The sequence below is a fragment of the Cololabis saira genome, chromosome 21 (assembly GCF_033807715.1).
Source record: "Cololabis saira isolate AMF1-May2022 chromosome 21, fColSai1.1, whole genome shotgun sequence".
In the NCBI taxonomy this organism is placed as follows: domain Eukaryota; kingdom Metazoa; phylum Chordata; class Actinopteri; order Beloniformes; family Belonidae; genus Cololabis; species Cololabis saira.
The window spans coordinates 30,422,231-30,440,113 of NC_084607.1; the positions used below are offsets into that span (position 1 = coordinate 30,422,231).

General features: G+C 41.1%; 1 protein-coding gene across 3 annotated transcripts in view; it reads right to left on the reverse strand.

The window, feature by feature from the left end:
* The window catches only part of pkn1b (protein kinase N1b), a 60,676-nt gene continuing 42,793 nt past the window's right edge, over positions 1-17,883 (reverse strand). For all 3 annotated transcript variants that reach the window (XM_061711080.1, XM_061711079.1, XM_061711078.1), the window contains exons 7-22: positions 17,461-17,655; positions 16,530-16,639; positions 15,264-15,407; positions 15,043-15,118; positions 14,405-14,546; positions 13,095-13,185; positions 10,387-10,478; positions 9,989-10,061; positions 6,813-6,904; positions 6,541-6,717; positions 5,275-5,337; positions 5,097-5,173; positions 4,841-4,983; positions 2,073-2,180; positions 1,842-1,922; positions 1-1,040 (exon numbers count right to left, since the gene is read on the reverse strand). In XM_061711080.1, the coding sequence (XP_061567064.1) occupies positions 837-1,040; positions 1,842-1,922; positions 2,073-2,180; positions 4,841-4,983; positions 5,097-5,173; positions 5,275-5,337; positions 6,541-6,717; positions 6,813-6,904; positions 9,989-10,061; positions 10,387-10,478; positions 13,095-13,185; positions 14,405-14,546; positions 15,043-15,118; positions 15,264-15,407; positions 16,530-16,639; positions 17,461-17,655 (1,868 nt within the window). In that variant the 3' untranslated portion in view covers positions 1-836. The remainder of the gene's footprint in view (positions 1,041-1,841; positions 1,923-2,072; positions 2,181-4,840; positions 4,984-5,096; positions 5,174-5,274; positions 5,338-6,540; positions 6,718-6,812; positions 6,905-9,988; positions 10,062-10,386; positions 10,479-13,094; positions 13,186-14,404; positions 14,547-15,042; positions 15,119-15,263; positions 15,408-16,529; positions 16,640-17,460; positions 17,656-17,883) is intronic.

Sequence of the window (17,883 nt, forward strand, 5' to 3'; positions counted from 1 at the left end):
AGACTATATTGTAATAAATGATTGATGCTTCAGTTGGTTTCACATCTTTACTGAGTCACAGTCACATATCACCAACCAATAACAGAAAAGGAAACACAAATGGGGAAAAAATAAAATCCATATCACAAAATTTGTAAAAGCTCTTGCCGCCGAAAAATGATTGGTCGTTTAAAAATATGTGATGTATCGAAAGACAGCAGAGAGAAAAGATGACGGTGTCCTGTGATGAGCGGGTGAATCCAGTGTTTGCTCTGCCTGTTGTTTGGCCTAATCAGCAGGCGACAGGTCACACACAGGCAGGGCTGCTCTCTCTCTGGCGCCCCCCGGCGGCCGCTCACACGTAATGCACCATTGCAACAGATTGGGCTATATTCATGACTGACACAGGGCAGATGGGTCACAAATAAAAGCACACATAGCAGCGACAAGCAGCAGGGATACAACGACGACAGCACGGAGAAAAATGAGGCGAGGAATAAGAAAAACTGCTTCCTGTCAGGAGAATCAACTCTCACTTTTTGCATCTGTGATTGTGAGGATTTCAAACAAAACAGCAGGATCCACCATCATAATCTGGGTGGTCTTTTCTCTAAAAGCCACATCAGAAAGTGTGTCTCTCGGTAGATATGTGGCACTGCAGGTTCAGGCCAGCCAGTGCTTCGTCCCATCAGTGACACGCAGAGATACGGAGATCAGAGCGTCACCGGTCCTCGTCTTTCATCCCCGTTAACTTCCTGTGTGTCTTTACGGCCCGGTAGTCAGCGTTCCCAGTCTCCTCTCAGAGTCTTGGGCTGTCTGTGGGCGGCTCGGGACCCTTTGAATCCCGACGCCGGACCCTAGCACAGGTCAGAGACATAGTCAAAATCCTGGAAGTAGTCCTGCTCCTTACGGGAGAGGGTGCGGCGCTCGCGCGGAGGCGTGAGGGCGGGCGGCTCGGCCGTGAACTCCGTGTCGAAGTTGCTGACGTCTTCTTTTCCTACGATGGTCGGGATGAAGGGGGGCAGGACTTTCCTCTGCAGAAGCGCCTCCCAGTCCATACCCTAAATGAACAATTTATCTTTAGTCTGTGGTACAATTAAGTCTCTGTTATTGTTATCATTTGCTATAGTCCTCTTACAAAAACAAGCCATACGTATTATTAATAGGGAGGGATACTATGAACATACAAATCCATTGTTTATAAAGTCCCATGTTATGAAATTTTATGATTTGGTTTATTATAAAATAATGCAAATAATGTATAAAGCTAGATTAAAGTTACTCCCTGTCTGTGTACAACGGTTTTTCTCAATACATGAGTCAAAATTTATATAATTTGCGTGATGTTTGTAAATTTGTTGTACAAAAAGCTAGAAAAGAGTCTAAAAGGAGATGTATATCTGTTGTGGGAGTTAAACTATGGAATGACGCTAACCTAGATTTACGAATGTGCAGCTCATTTTCGGTTTACAAAAAAAAAATTTGTAGAGCAATCTTGTTCTATGATATTTATATATATATATATATATATATATATATATATATATATGTATATATGAAAAAAAAGTCTTTACTATTATATATGTAAACCTTATTGGTCCTCCTTTTCTGGTTTAGTTTTGCTATTGTTTGTTTGTTTGTATGTAGGACAGGCATTAATATAAGCACTATGCTTCTGCCTGTGCCTTTTCAGTCGCTATTTTTTGATAATGTTTGTGTGTTTAATGTTTGTAGTGTGATGTGACTGAATAAAGAACTTCAATCAATCAATTTAGATGCATTGGAGAAGAGCTTGAAAAAATGAGAACGGAAGAAAATGTGATAATAACAGCCACCGAGCAGCAGAGAAAACTCACACTCACCTTGAAAAATGGTTGTTTCTTGACATCTTCTGCATCCTTTTCTCCAGAACCGAGACGCCTCTCAGGATTTCTTCTTAACAACTAGTAACGAGATCAAAACAAAACCACTATCAGAGTTCATTTCTTTCTTTAATGGAGCTTCCTCAGTAACATGAGGACATTTGGAAGAATTGCCTTTTCCAGCTTAATCACACAAACAAAAGAAGAGGAAATGAGGAGAGTCAGACGAACCCGTCTCATGATGGCGATGGCCTCGGTGGAGAGGTAGCGCGGGTAGCGCACCTCGTCGTTCACGATGCTGTCGAAAACCTCCTCCTCATCGTCACCTGGGAACGGAGACTGAAGCAGACACAGGGTTTATTGCCAATTACACTTCTGTGAAAGGACAAAGATGCAAGTTTCATAACAGATGTTTTTTAGTGACTGAGACACGTAAATGGCATCAACTCTTGAATCTTCTCTCGTGGGGTTTTTGGCCGATGTGACAAACATACGGCAGAAATGAAAGTGCATCCAGATGAAGTGAAACACATCATATTCATTACTGCAAAGGTACAATAAAACCTTAGGAGTCTGACACTTGGGGCCAAATGCATGAAAGGAAAACAACTACGGTAATAATGCAAATGCTTTTTTTTTCTAGCACAGTAACTCCTATTTATCTAACTTGGTTCAAAAACTGACAATTGTATATAGAATGGTGTAATGATTTTATTTTGATAGCATACTCTTATTTAAGTTGTGTGGTCCATATAGAACTGCAGAAACAAGGCTGCGTGAGAATAAAATGTTTTTACTTTCGGTTTTTTAGCATCACTGCATCTTTAAAAGGATTGTTTTTGACTGAACTGATTTACTTGTTTGTATTAAAACCATTTCTTTTCACTGTTGCAGGATCCCAACCTCTCGATAAAGTAATTTCTCTATTCTCTCAATTCAGTCATTTTAGTTTTCTGCAACTTGGAGAACCGACACAACAACTAAAACAGACTTCCTTGTTTCAGCTTCAGTGCTGACGTTTTCTTTTCACATATGGAAAAAGTCACTTCTTCTTTCCTGCTGCTGTCGTTGCTAAATGTATTTATTCTTGGAGCAAACATTGTTGCCATATTTAAATGATTAGTCAGCTTGGGCTCTGATGAAGGCGGAAGTAAACGCCGAAACATGTCAGGTATTTAAAAATCTAAATATTCTTGTCCGACGAAAAGAAACAGCAAGTTAAATTGTAAAGCCATGGACAAAATGAACTTTATTAAATCAGTCAGCACCAAGTGATGGCTAACGAAGCTGGCAGGAAAACAGGCTGCTGCTGTGCGTGCAACGTCACGATGGCGTCTCTGTAGACGCCTCCCTTTTATAAGGGTCAGTGAAAACTTATAAACATGTTGGTTTTGTGCAAACACGCAGTTTTAGTCACGAAAAGCACTGTGATTAGTTATATTAGTTATGTCCTGATCCAATCACGTGATCTCTGAACGATCAGCATCAGCTGGAAATGATCAGATTGTTTTCATCTTTATTTCTCTTAATTACATTATTTCAATAATAATTAAATATGTTATTTATTTACCAGTCTATTACCAATTTTCATCGTCAACAATTACAGATTACGTCAGGCGGAAGAGAGGCGTAACCTTCAACGTAGAGTAGCAGTTGTAGTAAATGAACTGACGTCAGTGTTGCCAACTTATCGACTTTGTTGCTTTAGCGAGTTTTCAGACCCATTTCTTCTTCAAAAAAGCGACCAGCAACAGATCTAGTGACTTTTTTCAGGTGTCACTGAACGACTTTTGCAGACTCTAACTTGAAGATTTGTATCGTTCTCACTCTGGCTGATCTTACACTGGACCAGCACCATGAATAATAAATAATAGTGATTATAAACATATAATTATAATGAATGTGATCATTCAATGGTGATGCACCGGCCTATAGTCAGGACAAAGGAGGAGGGTTGGACTTGTGACATAAAAAAATAAGGAATCGACAAAAGAACGTTAATTTGTAGTTCTTAACAAAGTTTGAGTGTTTTTTTACTCCCTTTTTACTTCAAACGACTTTATTCCCTCTCCAAAAGCTATGATTCACATAACAAGCCAATAGCTACCTCCCTCACTGAGGAGTTGACATCGCTGGGTGACGTAGACGTGGAGGAGACTTGGACAGCGACCACAGCGCTACAGCAGCTTCTACACTTTGGACATTTTTTTTGTTGTTTTCTCTTTTTTTCCCCTTTTTGTGGATTGCCAAAGTATCGTAGTACTGTAGGACTCAAATGAATCGGATTCAGGAGCAAAATAAATGTGATCAGGACATCCCTAATTGTAATATTTTCCAACAACCAAAGGTTGAAACTCTACAGGACTGTCTCAGAAAATTAGAATATTGTGATAAAGTTCTTTATTTTCTGTAATGCAATTAAAAAAACAAAAATGTCATACATTCTGGATATATTACAAATCAACTGAAATATTGCAAGCCTTTTATTATTTTAATATTGCTGATTATGGCTTACAGTTTAAGATTAAGATTCCCAGGCCAGAATATTCTAATTTTTTGAGATAGGATATTTGAGTTTTCTTAAGCTCTAAGCCATGATCAGCAATATTAAAATAATAAAGGGCTTGCAATATTTCAGTTGATTTGTAATGAATCCAGAATGTATGACATTTTTGTTTTTGTAATTGCATTACAGAAAATCACAATATTCTAATTTTCTGAGACAGTCCTGTAATAAAAACCATTTCACTGAGTGGCCTATAAAAGGTTAAAAGTGTAAGAAAAAACAAGCTATATTTGCAGCTTCTCCCGTCCATTAATGAGGTGGAGGGTTTATAAAAATCCATATTGTGTCTGAAAACAGCTGCTGATCCGTTACAAGATGCTGCTAAGCTAATTTAGTAACTTATGGACCCTCCAGCTCACCGGCTGGTGCTTTACAGTTGCAGAACTTTAACATCCTCTGCAAGAATATTGGGAATAAAGTCCTTTATTCTCACCTCTCCAACCAGCATCTCATAAATGAGCACCCCGAGGCCCCACCAGTCCACCGCTCTGGTGTAGGACGTGTCCGTCAGCACCTCCGGGGCCAGGAACTCCGGAGTACCACAGAACGTGCTGGTTCTGTCCCCATAGTCCATGCCTGGGCCAGAAAGGGAGGGAGAATTACTGATTGAGAGGATGAAGACACACATTAATGCTTCACATGCTGAGAAAAAGACACTAGTGTCTGTACTATTGTGGGTGAACACACACCTTCTTTACAGAGACCAAAGTCTGCTATCTTCACAAACCCCTCCGTGTCCAGGAGCAGGTTGTCCAATTTCAGGTCCCTGACGAGAACAGGAATGTGAATTACATCCAGTGCCAGGAAAAGAGAGGAAGTTTGTCGCTGATGTTTGTGTCATCAGTGGAATACGGTCCTGGTACTCACCGATACACGATCTTGTGATCGTGAAGGAACTGCAGGCCCAGCACCACACAGGCAGAGTAGAACCTAGCGATCATCACACAGACAAGTACAGGGCGTCATCTCTCTCCAAAAAACCGTCCATTTTCAACGCCGGTGACGGCTAGGGGTGTAACAATATATCATGCCACGAAATTTTGCGATACAAAAACGTCACGATACGTGTCGTGGAGGTGACAAACTGTATCGGGATATTGGATTATTAATATTAATAGCCTATATTGTGTTGACTAGTAACGCGGAGTGTATTGGTGCTGACCGAGGCTCGACCCGCAGACCAAAATCTGACTCCGCTCAGAAGAAACTAGTACCGTTTTGCGGTCCCGATCACGGGACTCTTGCAGGGTTTTGAGCTCTGAACTTTTACTTATGTAAGGCTGGTGTAGAGTTAAGCCTTACCTTATTAAATTAAACCTTTTTGGGGTCGTGAGTAGGATAAACACGGAGACAACTTCTGCTGAGTTCCAGTGTACTTTAATGTCCCTCAACAGTGTAGGATTTTAGAACATCAACACAGCACCTAGTGCCGTACTGTGGCGTATCACTCCGCCCAATCTAAAACAGACTAATCACTACAGATAAACTGACTAGTGTCATTATAGTCCCTGATTTACATCAGAATATAAAGAATATATTTATAAAATAATGAACCCTGAATTACCAAAATTACCTTCTTAACAAAAATAAATCTCCTCTTACACTTATAAGGTGAGCATGAATCAATCTTTTTTATGATGTAAAATTGTATGTGTTTATTTACTTTTATTTATTTATTTAATTTTAGTTGTTAAATTTCTGAAAAAGAAAAAAGTAAAATCATACATGAGAGAAACTATTCAGTTTGTGTCTAAATATTTGTGCTTGTATGAAACTGAAGATGCATAATGCAAACCTGACATTTACTTTTAGTTCAGTTTGTGGAAAATGGTTGGCCTGGCTTTCTCTTTAAAACTTAAACAGTTATAAAGCATTACAAACTGGAACAATAGGGCAAACGCACAGCATTGTTTTGTATTTTGTGTTTTTCAAATAAAAGACCATGTTTTCCAGTCATATGTTCCTCATTCAAGGTTGTTAAAAAAATACTGCTATAATATTGTATCGTATCGTTATCGTGACCTCAATATCGTGTATCGTACCGTATCGTGAGATTAGTGTATCGTTACACCCCTACTGACGGCACAGACGGAGCGTGGAGCGTTTTTGTCCGTCCCCCTCACACATACTCACATGGCACGAGGCTCAGAGAAGACGTCGGCATGTATGTGCATCATGAGGTCTCCTCCCGCCGTGTACTCCATGACGAAACACACGTGTTCCGGCGTCTGGAAGCACGCAAACAGGTTGACCAGGAAGGGGTGGTGGGAGCCGTTGACGGTCTCAAAGATCCGCTTCTCACACATCAGACTGCACACAGACGTGAACGAGACAGTCACCACACCAGGAGCAACGTGGAGGAACCAGCTGATTCTGTGCAGCAGAAATGTCGGAGACTCAGTTACCTCTCTACCTCGTCCCTGGACACAATATCGCCTTTCTTCAGGGCTTTGATGGCGTACAGGCTGCCCGTCCCTTTGTACTTTGACAGCAGCACCTGAACAGAGAACAGAAGTGTAAAATAGTCAAGAACGAACCAAAGACTGTTCGATCTGTGAGTTAAAGAATCTTTATCAGTGATGTGCAGCACATTAAGCTGGAAAGAGACATTTGAAAGATGAGCAACATCAGGGTTTTGTTTATCTTGTCTGGGAAACTAAACTGTAGTTTCCATTATCTCCAGATTTGCACAGAAACCTAAATATATAAACGTGTAATGGAAACGCCTGTAATAAAAAAAAAAAAACAGTTTCACAAGGTGGTTTTTCCGACCTGTCAATAACCCAGTTTATTGCAGAAGTGTAATGTTTCTGCATTTGCACGTCTCTGGCAGCACTGGATGTGACGTAGTCGTCAACATCTAGTTTCCAGCTGTTTTTGACCTTTTGCAAAAGTGTAATGGAAATCCTGCTCATGAATCACAGCACCTGTAGTTGTGGGGAGCTTTGCCTTGCATATCTTTATTGAATATACTGAAGTTTTTCTTACTCTTAAAGACGTATAAATCCACAATTTGAAAGCAATGACACCTCACTTCCTGGTTGATTATGTTCTATAGCAAATAAAAACACATCAGCTCCTCTGCTCGCCTCCACACAATCCTGAATGCTTTTTTTTTCTTCCTGTAAATTGTTTCACTGACGGGGTTGCCAGATTTGACTGACAGTTTCCAGCCCAAACACAATGTAAAACCTGCCCAACTGGATGAAAACAATCCCAAACCAGAACGTATCTACAAACCACAAAACCTGCATGTACTAAATAGCCGAAGACCAAACAACCAAATACCCAACAGAGATCGTCCCCCGGATTATGGCGTCATGGCAACCACAAAGATGGATCAGAGTCAATGACTCTACAGCGCATGGATTGCGTGCTCCCTACTTTTCACCAAATGAGCAACATCTTTTGATGGAGGCTTATGAAGATCCCCATGAGGGAACTTGTGAAATATCTGAGCCCAACACACATCACCTGTGTAACGGTGGGGGTGGCTTCACTCGCTGCAGCTGAGGTTTGGGACCAATAGTCTGCACAGGTAGTGGATTGTATCTGGCGCTCATGAGGGAAATTGTCTGGTAAAGCCAACGGGTCGGACCCGTCCCAAAACACTCCTCCTGGCCTGAAAGCCATTCTCAATATAAGTGCTTCATCATCGACAACGTCATTCAAAAATGGGACTTTGTTTTATTTTTAAAGCCCAAAACAGACAGATAAAAAAACTGAATTAATGAGAAAACACATGTGTTTCTGAACGGTGGGACGGCTGACTGAACCACTGAGGCCCCAGGCTTAACTCAGCCTGGTCTGGAGCAGGCTAGCTGCACAGGATATATCGCCATGGTAACCTATGTGTTACTGCCTTTGTGTAACTCAATCCAGGCTTAATTCAACCAGGATATCCGGAAAATCCCGGCTTAATCCGCAACCCTGGTTTTGTGAAACACTCCTGCTTTGTAGTGTTTTTTTTTAATAATAAGGGATTTTTGTTTATACTCCTGTCGCAGCACTTAGCTCCTGTAACGGCAACTCAAAACAGCAACTGTCTTAAAGAAGCTACTGTTGTGGAAAAGTGTATTAAAATCTTTCCAGAAGAATTTGGAGTTTTAACATTGTATAGTAAAAAGATAATTCCAAAGTGCATACAGTAGCATCCAAGACTCTCGATGGTGCAAAACTCAGAAGTACGTACATACACACACATATACATATATATATATATATATATATATATATATATATAGTAAGTATGACCCGAGAAGTGTCCCAGACTGTGACAAATACTCCATGAAGTCCATGACATCACAGAAAGACACATTTGTTTAACTTGGAAGCATTTGCAGAAGTGCATCTGAATAAATCACGAGACTACCGCGAAAATGTCCGATTACCAGACGAGACCAAGGTGGACTTGTTTGGCATTCATGTCCAGAACCGTGTCTGATGGAACCAAACACAGCACCATTTCAGCAGGAACACCTCACCCAACGGGCCACGATCCAAAACACACCAGCAAACCTACATCTGTGTGACTGGCAGCAGGAGAATACGGGTTTTAAGACTCTTCTGGTGTAAGACCAGACCTCAAACTGACTGAGATGCTGGACAGAACTGAAACAATGTTGTAAAGAAGTAAAGTCTTCCACAACCTTGCAGCAATGACGGTTCTGGGTCAATGACGAATAAGGATTTTCAACAGGTCAATCTTAAAATAATTTAAAAAAAGAATATCTATTGCAGTAGTGCAGTAGTTAAGAATGTTGTGTACACATAAATTCATATAAAACTTTTAAATTAATTGATTTTTGTCAAGATGAATTGGCACTAGCCTTAAAAAAAGTCATGTGGTGCAACCATGATTCATATTAAAATAAATGAATTTCCTTAACATCTTGACATCTTTTTTTTTTATTTTATTTTTTTACAAATTTTCAGTATTATACAGAAATGGTTATTTTAATGGTCGCGCCACATGATATTTCATAAAATGGACATCAGTCAAACTTTGTTTGTATATTATGATGGAAATATAAATATAAATGTGTATAAATCTTACACACATTTTGGAAATCATGCCAGATAGGGAAGAAGATTGATTTAAATACATTTAGAGTGATTTCAAAAAAGTTTTCAAAACAAGAGTCATGGTCGGACGGTCGCATCACATGACATTTTGACACTTAAAACAACAACAAAATCCCAAATAACTAGTATTTTTTGTAAAATTCAAGTGAGTCCATATGTTTTTTATCCATTTAAACCTTTTTTGAATTGAAAAAAAATCAGTTTTTCGGAAAATATAGGCGTCACATCATTGACCCTTGTACACTAACTGAATCAGGGGTTACTTATTATTTCCCATATGATCATTCTTCTGGTTTCATTTTTGGAAAATAAATAATGTTACAGTGAAAAAAGTCAAATGTTGCCAAATATTAAGATGATCGTTGCTATTTTACACGGTAAAGCACGGGACTGTGAAAGGGGACACGACTGTAACATGACTCGTGCTGCTCTGCAGACTGGGATGTGTGAATGTGTGACATTGTTTTAATCATTTGTTAATCACAAACACTCGTACCTTCCCAAAGTGGCCCCGGCCCAGAACCGCCAGGAGCCTGAAGTCCTGCAGGCTGAGAGGATCTCTGCTGGCTCTGAGAGAGATTATCAGATGATTATTCACATGTAACAACTTTAGTGATCATCCAAAATAAATAATGACTCCAGTCTGTTTCCACAGCAAAGCTCAACAGAGTGTTAACATATGCTGCAATCCCCAGTAGCAATGACTGGGCTTCATCTCCGTCCATATTGGCTGTGGGGGCGTGTTCCTGGTGTGTTCCTGGTGTGTTCCTGGTGTCGTGCTGGGACGGCCAGCTTGCATAAGGAATGCTTGGGTGTGCATTCACAGCACCAGTGTGTATGTAGGTGAGACAGAGAGAGAGACGGAGAGAGGGCTGCCCTCGTCTGCTTCCTCACCTCCTTAAAGAGTTCTGGGACACGGATCGGGGCGGCTGCTCGTGAGCAGGGGCGTCCGGCGTGGCCGGGGGTTCGATGACCGCCGTCTGCTCCTGAGGACACGGGGACAGAGAAGAAGAGTGAATGGAAGCACGCGGTAACGAGGATGAAGCGCCTGCTGACGTCATGGACAGCTGTCACTCATCATGCCTGACTGCCAGACCCCCCCCCCATATCCTCTCCACTCCCCCCTCACTGGTAATTAGTCAGCTCAAAAACATCATGTAATTAATCCCATAATACTTCTACCCCATTGAACGCGCCATCTGCCGCCGGCCCTCGGCCCCTCCAGCTCCCTCTCTGCTCCTCCTCTCCTGTCCTCTGATCGCATGTTTGAGCTCTAACGGTCAAAGTTGCAGATCATTAAAAAAACACTTTGAACCGACTCTTCCCAATGGTGGCTCAGTTTCCTCTCTGGTTCCTCTGCGCTCATCCTTTTTTTTATTATCATGATGTTGTGCTTATGCGGGGGAGAGGGGTTTGTGTGATGGGTGGTTGGGCCTTGTTTTAACTTTTTAAATTGAACAATTTTTAAACATGTAAAGCACTTTGTGCTTCATATAATGTATGAAAAGTGCTTCATAAATAAAGTTTGATTGACTGATTGATCGCACAAGCACAGAGGAGGCCTCCGCTCTCCAAACTAATTTAAAAAGAAGTTGGGAATTGAAATAAATGGGCTACTCGGTGGTGCAGTGGGTTAAGCAAGCGGCTCATATACTGAGCCTACAGACCTGCAGCGGTGGCAGGTTCAAATCCTAGCCTGTGCACCTTTACTTCATGTCATCCCCATTCTCTCTCTCTACCCCCTTCCTGTCTGCAACTTGAATAAAGGGCCACTAGAGCCACAAAAAAAATCTTTAAAAAAAAAGGTTTGAAATAAATACAAATTGATGTGGGTTTAAATTTTGTCAAAGAACACCTGAGCAAGCTTCAGCGCTGCCGGGGAAATGTTTTGTGCCCTGATGAAATGAAAGGTGAGAATACCCAGCAGTAAACCTGACAAAAACTCATTTATAGTCACATTTCATGTATTTATTTCTGGTGGAGGAAGCATTGTGACCTGGCATTGCTTTGCTTCCATCATTGAAGGGAAAATCAGTTCCCAAGTTCACCAAAACGCCCAGCTAGAGAATGTCAGGATGGCTGTGTGGCAGCTGAAGCTCGGGGGGGCCTTAACGTAAACCCACCACCGACTGACGGAGCCCGGGCCCGAACCTCTTCAAGGTGCTGCAGAGGGACGTCGGTAGAGCCGTTCGCTTCACACGGGTCTGAGCTGAAGCAGCTCTGCAACCAGGAACGCTCATGAACGCCATCTCTGAGGGCTCGCTTGTGTTTCTGTCTAGCGCCGTGAAAGTTAGACAGGGTTGCACAACAAAGATGTAGTGTTGTTTTTGGCTGCCTGTTTCAATTTTAGTCTCGTCTTAGGGTAAAGCTATCATTTTAGTTTTTATTAGTTTTAGTCACGTTCATTCTCCTTTTAGTCGTGTCAAGTTTCAGTCGACTAAAAGTCATTTTAGTCTTATTTTAGTCAGAATTCTCCAGGACCATTTTAGTCTAGTTTTAGGCAAAGATTGTATTTAGCCAAACCCATTTTACAATTCAAACAAGGTTATCTTATTATTATATTATTGTTACCTTATAGACTCAAGAATACATTCATTCCAGATACAGAAGACTCTAATTTACAAGTTTACAACATATTTATTTTTCCACATTTCTCCCCATCTTTGTCTTTTTCCACGACACATTTGGTTTTCTTTTCCACATCTATGTAGGAAAGTGTATCCAAAGGTAATCTCTTCTTCTTCTCCAGCCCCAGAGAAGATCCCTGCGTTTCTCTATGTAACTTTGTTTTTAATTGACGTGAACCTAGAGCTCTGCGTTAACGGCATCAGCCTCTAACTCTGCAGCTGCATCTTCTGGATCTGATTCCCCGCTGCAGCGACTGGGATTGAGGACTAACGTCACCCAGCAGAACTAAACCAGAGGAAACTACTGAAAACATGGACATTAAGGATCTTTCTTAGAACATTTCGTCTTGTCTCGGTCAATGAAAATGAAGACACATTTTAGCAGTTTTTATTTTGTAATCTATATTTTAGTTTCGTTTTTATTCGTCTATGATATTACATTATATATTTAATTATCGTTATCGTCACATGACCAGCATTTTCGTTGCGTCACGTCTCGTTTTCCTCAGGTGATAAAGGTTCATTGATGACGATATTTAAACATTATTTTCATTGACGAAACCAACTTTATAAAGATGCAGACATTAGTTTGTGTGTCATCAGCTCAAACAAACTGCTTTTTCAAACGCAATTTCCACGAAGTTCATACATTTTCTATTGCTACTCTATAAATACTCTGAATAAATGATGCCCTCAGAGTTGTGCACGGTCACCACGCCGTGTATATAAACCCTCTTTTGCATGTAACATACTTGTTACACAGCTGCAGTATGTTATATGCTTGTTATTTTGGCGCTGCTGCGTCTGCTGTGTTCCTGCTAGATTCCTCTGAGCGGCACAATAACTGGAGTGTTGTTTCCAGGACAGAGGCTGCAGGTTGGATGTGAGCCATGCAGTAACATGATAACTCCCCTCCCCGTCAGAAAATCCCCAGTCTGGTTCCCGTTCTCTCGGGCCTGTGTTCGTCCCACTCACCGAGGGCGTGGGCGCGTCCACCACGTCTCTCCTGACTTCTGCTTTGGGGAGAGAGTCGCAATCTATACTCAGCTTCTCCACCGAGATTTCTCTACGGAGGACACAAACAGAGGAGGTTTACAGTCGCAGAGCTACATCTGTGCAGACATCTGGGAAGCCAAAGTCGTATCTGGGAAAAAAAGAACACATTTACTGGCTGATCTAAAAGTTTGAGCTGGACTGTAAACCCCGCAGCGATACCCTGATACCCCGATACCCCGATGCCCTGCTGCAGACGGACGTGGAGAGACTGACATGAACGTCTACAACTGATTTACAGTTAGGAGAAGGAAATTAGTTAAATGCCTTTGTCTACTTTGTACAGATCAGGAAAAACTCTTTTTGATGAAATGCATAAAAGTTATAGACTTGCCACCCGTCCCTTGAAATACGGAATTGTTCCGTAATTGGGAATTAAAAGTTGCGTTCTGTATTGAACCAATAAGGACATATATTATGCTCTTATTTATTGATGTCATAATATACAGGTGAAGGTCGGAAAATTTGAATATATCGCAAAACTTCATTCGTAGTAAATTCAACTTAAGGTGAAACAAATATATTATTTCCCACTACATGCAAAGTGAGATATTTCAAGCCTTTATTAATTATAATTTTGGTGATTATGGCTCACAGTTTATGAAAACCCCAAATAAAAAATCTCTATATTATGAAATCAATAAACAATTCAATCATCATAATTATAACAAATAAAGGTTTAACATGTCTTGCTTTGCCTGTAATGAGACTATGTAATTTATTATTTTTTACCTTTTAAGTTGAATTATTGAAATAAATTAACTTTTTTTCATAACATTAACATATTCTTCACCTGTAGGCTATATTCTACATCTGGGCTGATGTGGACATACATAGCATAGGAGGATATTTTAGTTGCTATATGGTTGGCTGTCTGTACAGTAATGCAAGTTCAATGCTATTAAAGCACTTTAAACTTTAAATCAAAGCATTTAGTTTTTTCATATAAAATAAATACATTTCTATGCAGTTTAGAAGTTTTGGGGACGTCCCTTTTTTTGGCGCCTGCGCTGCTGAAATCAGGGCGTCCCTTATTTCTATTTCTGAAAAGTGGCAACCCTACAAAGTTACCAGCTTTGCATTACAATATAAACTTACTCATCTTTAATTCATCAAAAATTGTCAAAATATTGATGAATTCAGTTCTCAAAACTAGTTAATGACTCCAGGTTGTAATTTCTGTTTGTAACAGTGACGTGAATGTACAAACAGACTTTGAAACTTCCACGTACCCTGTGCTCTGTGTGAGCGTGTTGCTTGTGAAACTGGGAGAGAACGCAGACGTGTTGCTCCCGGTGGGGATGGCGTTCCTCAGCAGGCGGACCCAGGTGGCGATGTCCACGTTCATCTGACGAGCGCGCAGGAATGCTTTATCTGCAACAGCAAAACAGCGTGTGAACGCTGACCTGCCACATGACCTGCATGTCGGGACCGATACGTCCTCTCTCCGCCCCTCCGGGTTAGAAACCCTTTGGGGTGCAGAAAGCAGACTGTGAGCACCACCACTCCGAAGATGCAGATCAGGATGTGACAAACTGAGTATAAATCCTGTTCTGGGGCCACTGATGGCCCCAGAACGCTTTTCCGACAAGGAGATGGCGCTGTAGAGCAACGCTCTCGTAACATTTAAGGCCTTGTTTCATATTATTATTATTATATTTTTAAATATCACTCATCTGAAGATTTCTAAACACATTCAGGGTTCAGAAAAAGAAAATATAAAGAGTTAAACTTTATTTTTTTCCCTTTGCTGCTGTCTTTGACAATCTTTGAGCTGAAGGAATCTTTCCAGATTACAAAAACAAAGTTGTGAATTAATAAATAAATCGATAATTTGCACGTACATGGGTTTGGTGTCGGCTGAACGTACCGTGCTGTTTGGAAAAGACTTTCTTCTGCCGCTGCAGCCGCCGGCCTCGCTCTATAACCGGGTTGAAGAAGGTCACCTGATGCGTGAACACTCACATTAACACAACTGTAATCACACTGCACTTGTTTGTCTGCATGCAAACAAGCAGCAGGGGTGTGTGTGTGTGTGTGTGTGTGTGTGTGTGTGTGTGTGTGTGTGTGTGTGTGTGTGCGTGTGCGCACCTCAGCCAGCAGCAGCCCCTGCGGCTCCAGCTCCAGCTGGACCTGGTGTCTCTGGTTGTCCAGGAACTCCTCCAGCTTCAGGTACTTGAGAGCGCAGAGCGAGCGGTAATCCCTCCAGTGCACGGCGATCTCCATCTCCCGGGACTGAACACAACACACGGCAGAGTTCATCACTGTGAGCAGTCAGAGTAGCACGACTACAGCTCCATCTCTGGATCACTCTCTTAAAAAAAACAGATCCAAGCTGTTCCATGTTTATGAGGGACGTTTATTTGAAATTTAATGACAGTTAAACCGTTTCATCCATCCTTATATGTATTTATTTACAAGAGCTTTGGTGTATTCTGCATAATTATTAGCTCATTTGCATTTTCTCTCTGAATCTGCTCCAGTGGCGGGAAGTTACTGAGTGAGATGACCCGAAACTTTTAAAGAAAAGTAGGCCCATGACCCCATGGCCGGTAAAAACAAGGCAATGGCCTGGTGAATGGAGACCAGCGACCCGCTGAAAACAGGCCCACGACCTCCTAAAAACAGGCCGGTGACCCCTGAAAACAGGGCGGCAAACCTTTTGAAAACCTGCTGAGAGCAGCCCCCGACTCCTGAACGCAGGCCTGCGATCTGCTGAGCCAGCAGTTGAGAATCACTGCTTTACACCAGCCATGTACCTGTTTTTGTTTTGTTGCTCTTGGAGTGATTTAAGCAAATATCGAGGAGTGCAAATTCAATAATAGGCAGACAAATTAAACATAAACTTTTAAAAAAATTCCCAGTTTGACTATTGTTTTTTTTTATAAATGCATTTCCTTTAGTAGCAGGTTGTAACGCTTGTAAAGATTGTTTTAGAAAACAGCCTCCATTTGTGTCCTGATCACTTCTGAGCAAAGCTAACAGTCAGGTGCTTGTGGGCCTCATTGATTATAATCAAATCATTTCATTGATTTACTTCTGCAGAGACTTTTTCCCAGAGCTGAAACAGCTGACGCGTACACATCCATTCATGGCTTAAAGTGCGAGAGGAAATCAAGTTTGCATGTTGGATGTATGTTGCCACAACAAATGGGTTTCAATTACACAAACGGCAGCTTCGTAAATCTAGTTTCAGTCATCAGGCTACAGTTTCTCAGAACTTTTCACGCTGCAGACACACAGATCACCTGATGTAGTTGGAGCTGTGTTGTCATATACACAAAAACAGGAGGTTGCTTTTCTTTATTTTCCTATCCAACCACCCCCGTCTCCCAGTGAGCGTGTGCTGGATCTTACTCTCTCCAGCTCCACGGTGAAGGTCTGGTCCCAGGCCTGCTCCCCCACCATCCTCCAGGCCGTCTGCCCCACCACCGTGTTCTCCAGCTTCAGCACCGCGCTCACCTCCACTGTTGGTACACATGAATACTGGGGGAACCGCTCGTGCAGGGGGAAGTAAAACACACTCAACACGCTTGATTCTGGCTGTGAAATTAATAAATGAGGGTGAAGCAGGAATATTTTGCGTGCATGCCGTCAACTACAGAGAGACCCTATCAATCAATCAATCAAATTGTATTTGTATAGCACCTTTCATCCAGGTACATGAAATACAAGTGCTTTGACATTTTGACTGAAAAATAAGCATAATAAAAACTAAAATAAAAACTGGGAGAACAATGCACACTGACATACAATATAGTTAATTAAAATGAAATAATGATAAAAGTTTAAGTTTAATTAAGGCTAAAAAATAATCAGTCCACAACAATAAAATATAATAATGATAATAATAATAATAATAATAATAATAATAATAATAATAATAATAATAATAATAATAATAATAATAAAAAAAAACATTACAAGAAATAGATAAATAAATAAAACAAATACCTCTAAACAGAATAAAACTATAAAATGTAATGCTACATAAAAGCCAGACCAAAGAGATGAGTTTTTAGTCTATGTTTAAAAATGTCCACATTTCCAGCTCCTCTCAGATCCTCCGGCAGGCTGTTCCACAGTTTTGGAGCATAATAGTGGCTAAAAGCAGCATCACCAAATGTCTTAGTTCTACTTTGTGGAACAGTAAAAAAGGAAGAGCCAGAGGATCTGAGGGGCCTTCCTGGTTCATAGAATAAAAACATCTCTGAAATATACTCTGGTGCAAACCCATGTAGCGCTTTATAAACTAATAAAAGAACCGAGAGCGTGAGCAGAGACTCACAGGAGGGCTCGTCGTTCTTGCCGGGGATCTTGAGGCTCATGCTGCTGGTGCTGCGGCTGTAGAGGCCGCTCAGTTTGAAGGAGGAGCGTCCGTCTGCTGTGGAGTAGGACGGCAGAACCAGCGGGGTGCCCTTGTTTCGCCCGGGGACGACCTCCAGCAGCCCCACGCAGCCCATCAGATGCACCTGCAGAGTACCTGGACGCAGAGGAGCACATCATCACAATGCAAAAACTCAAAATCTTAACCAGAATATTTGTCTTATTTCTAGTTAAAATGTCTCATTCTTAGTCAAAAAAATCTCATTACACTTAAAACAAGACTCATCACTGGAAAAAAAGAACAATTTTCACCTGTTTCAAGTAGATTTTCACTTAAAAGTAGAAAAATCTGCCAGTGGAACAAGAATTTTTTGCTTGTAATGAG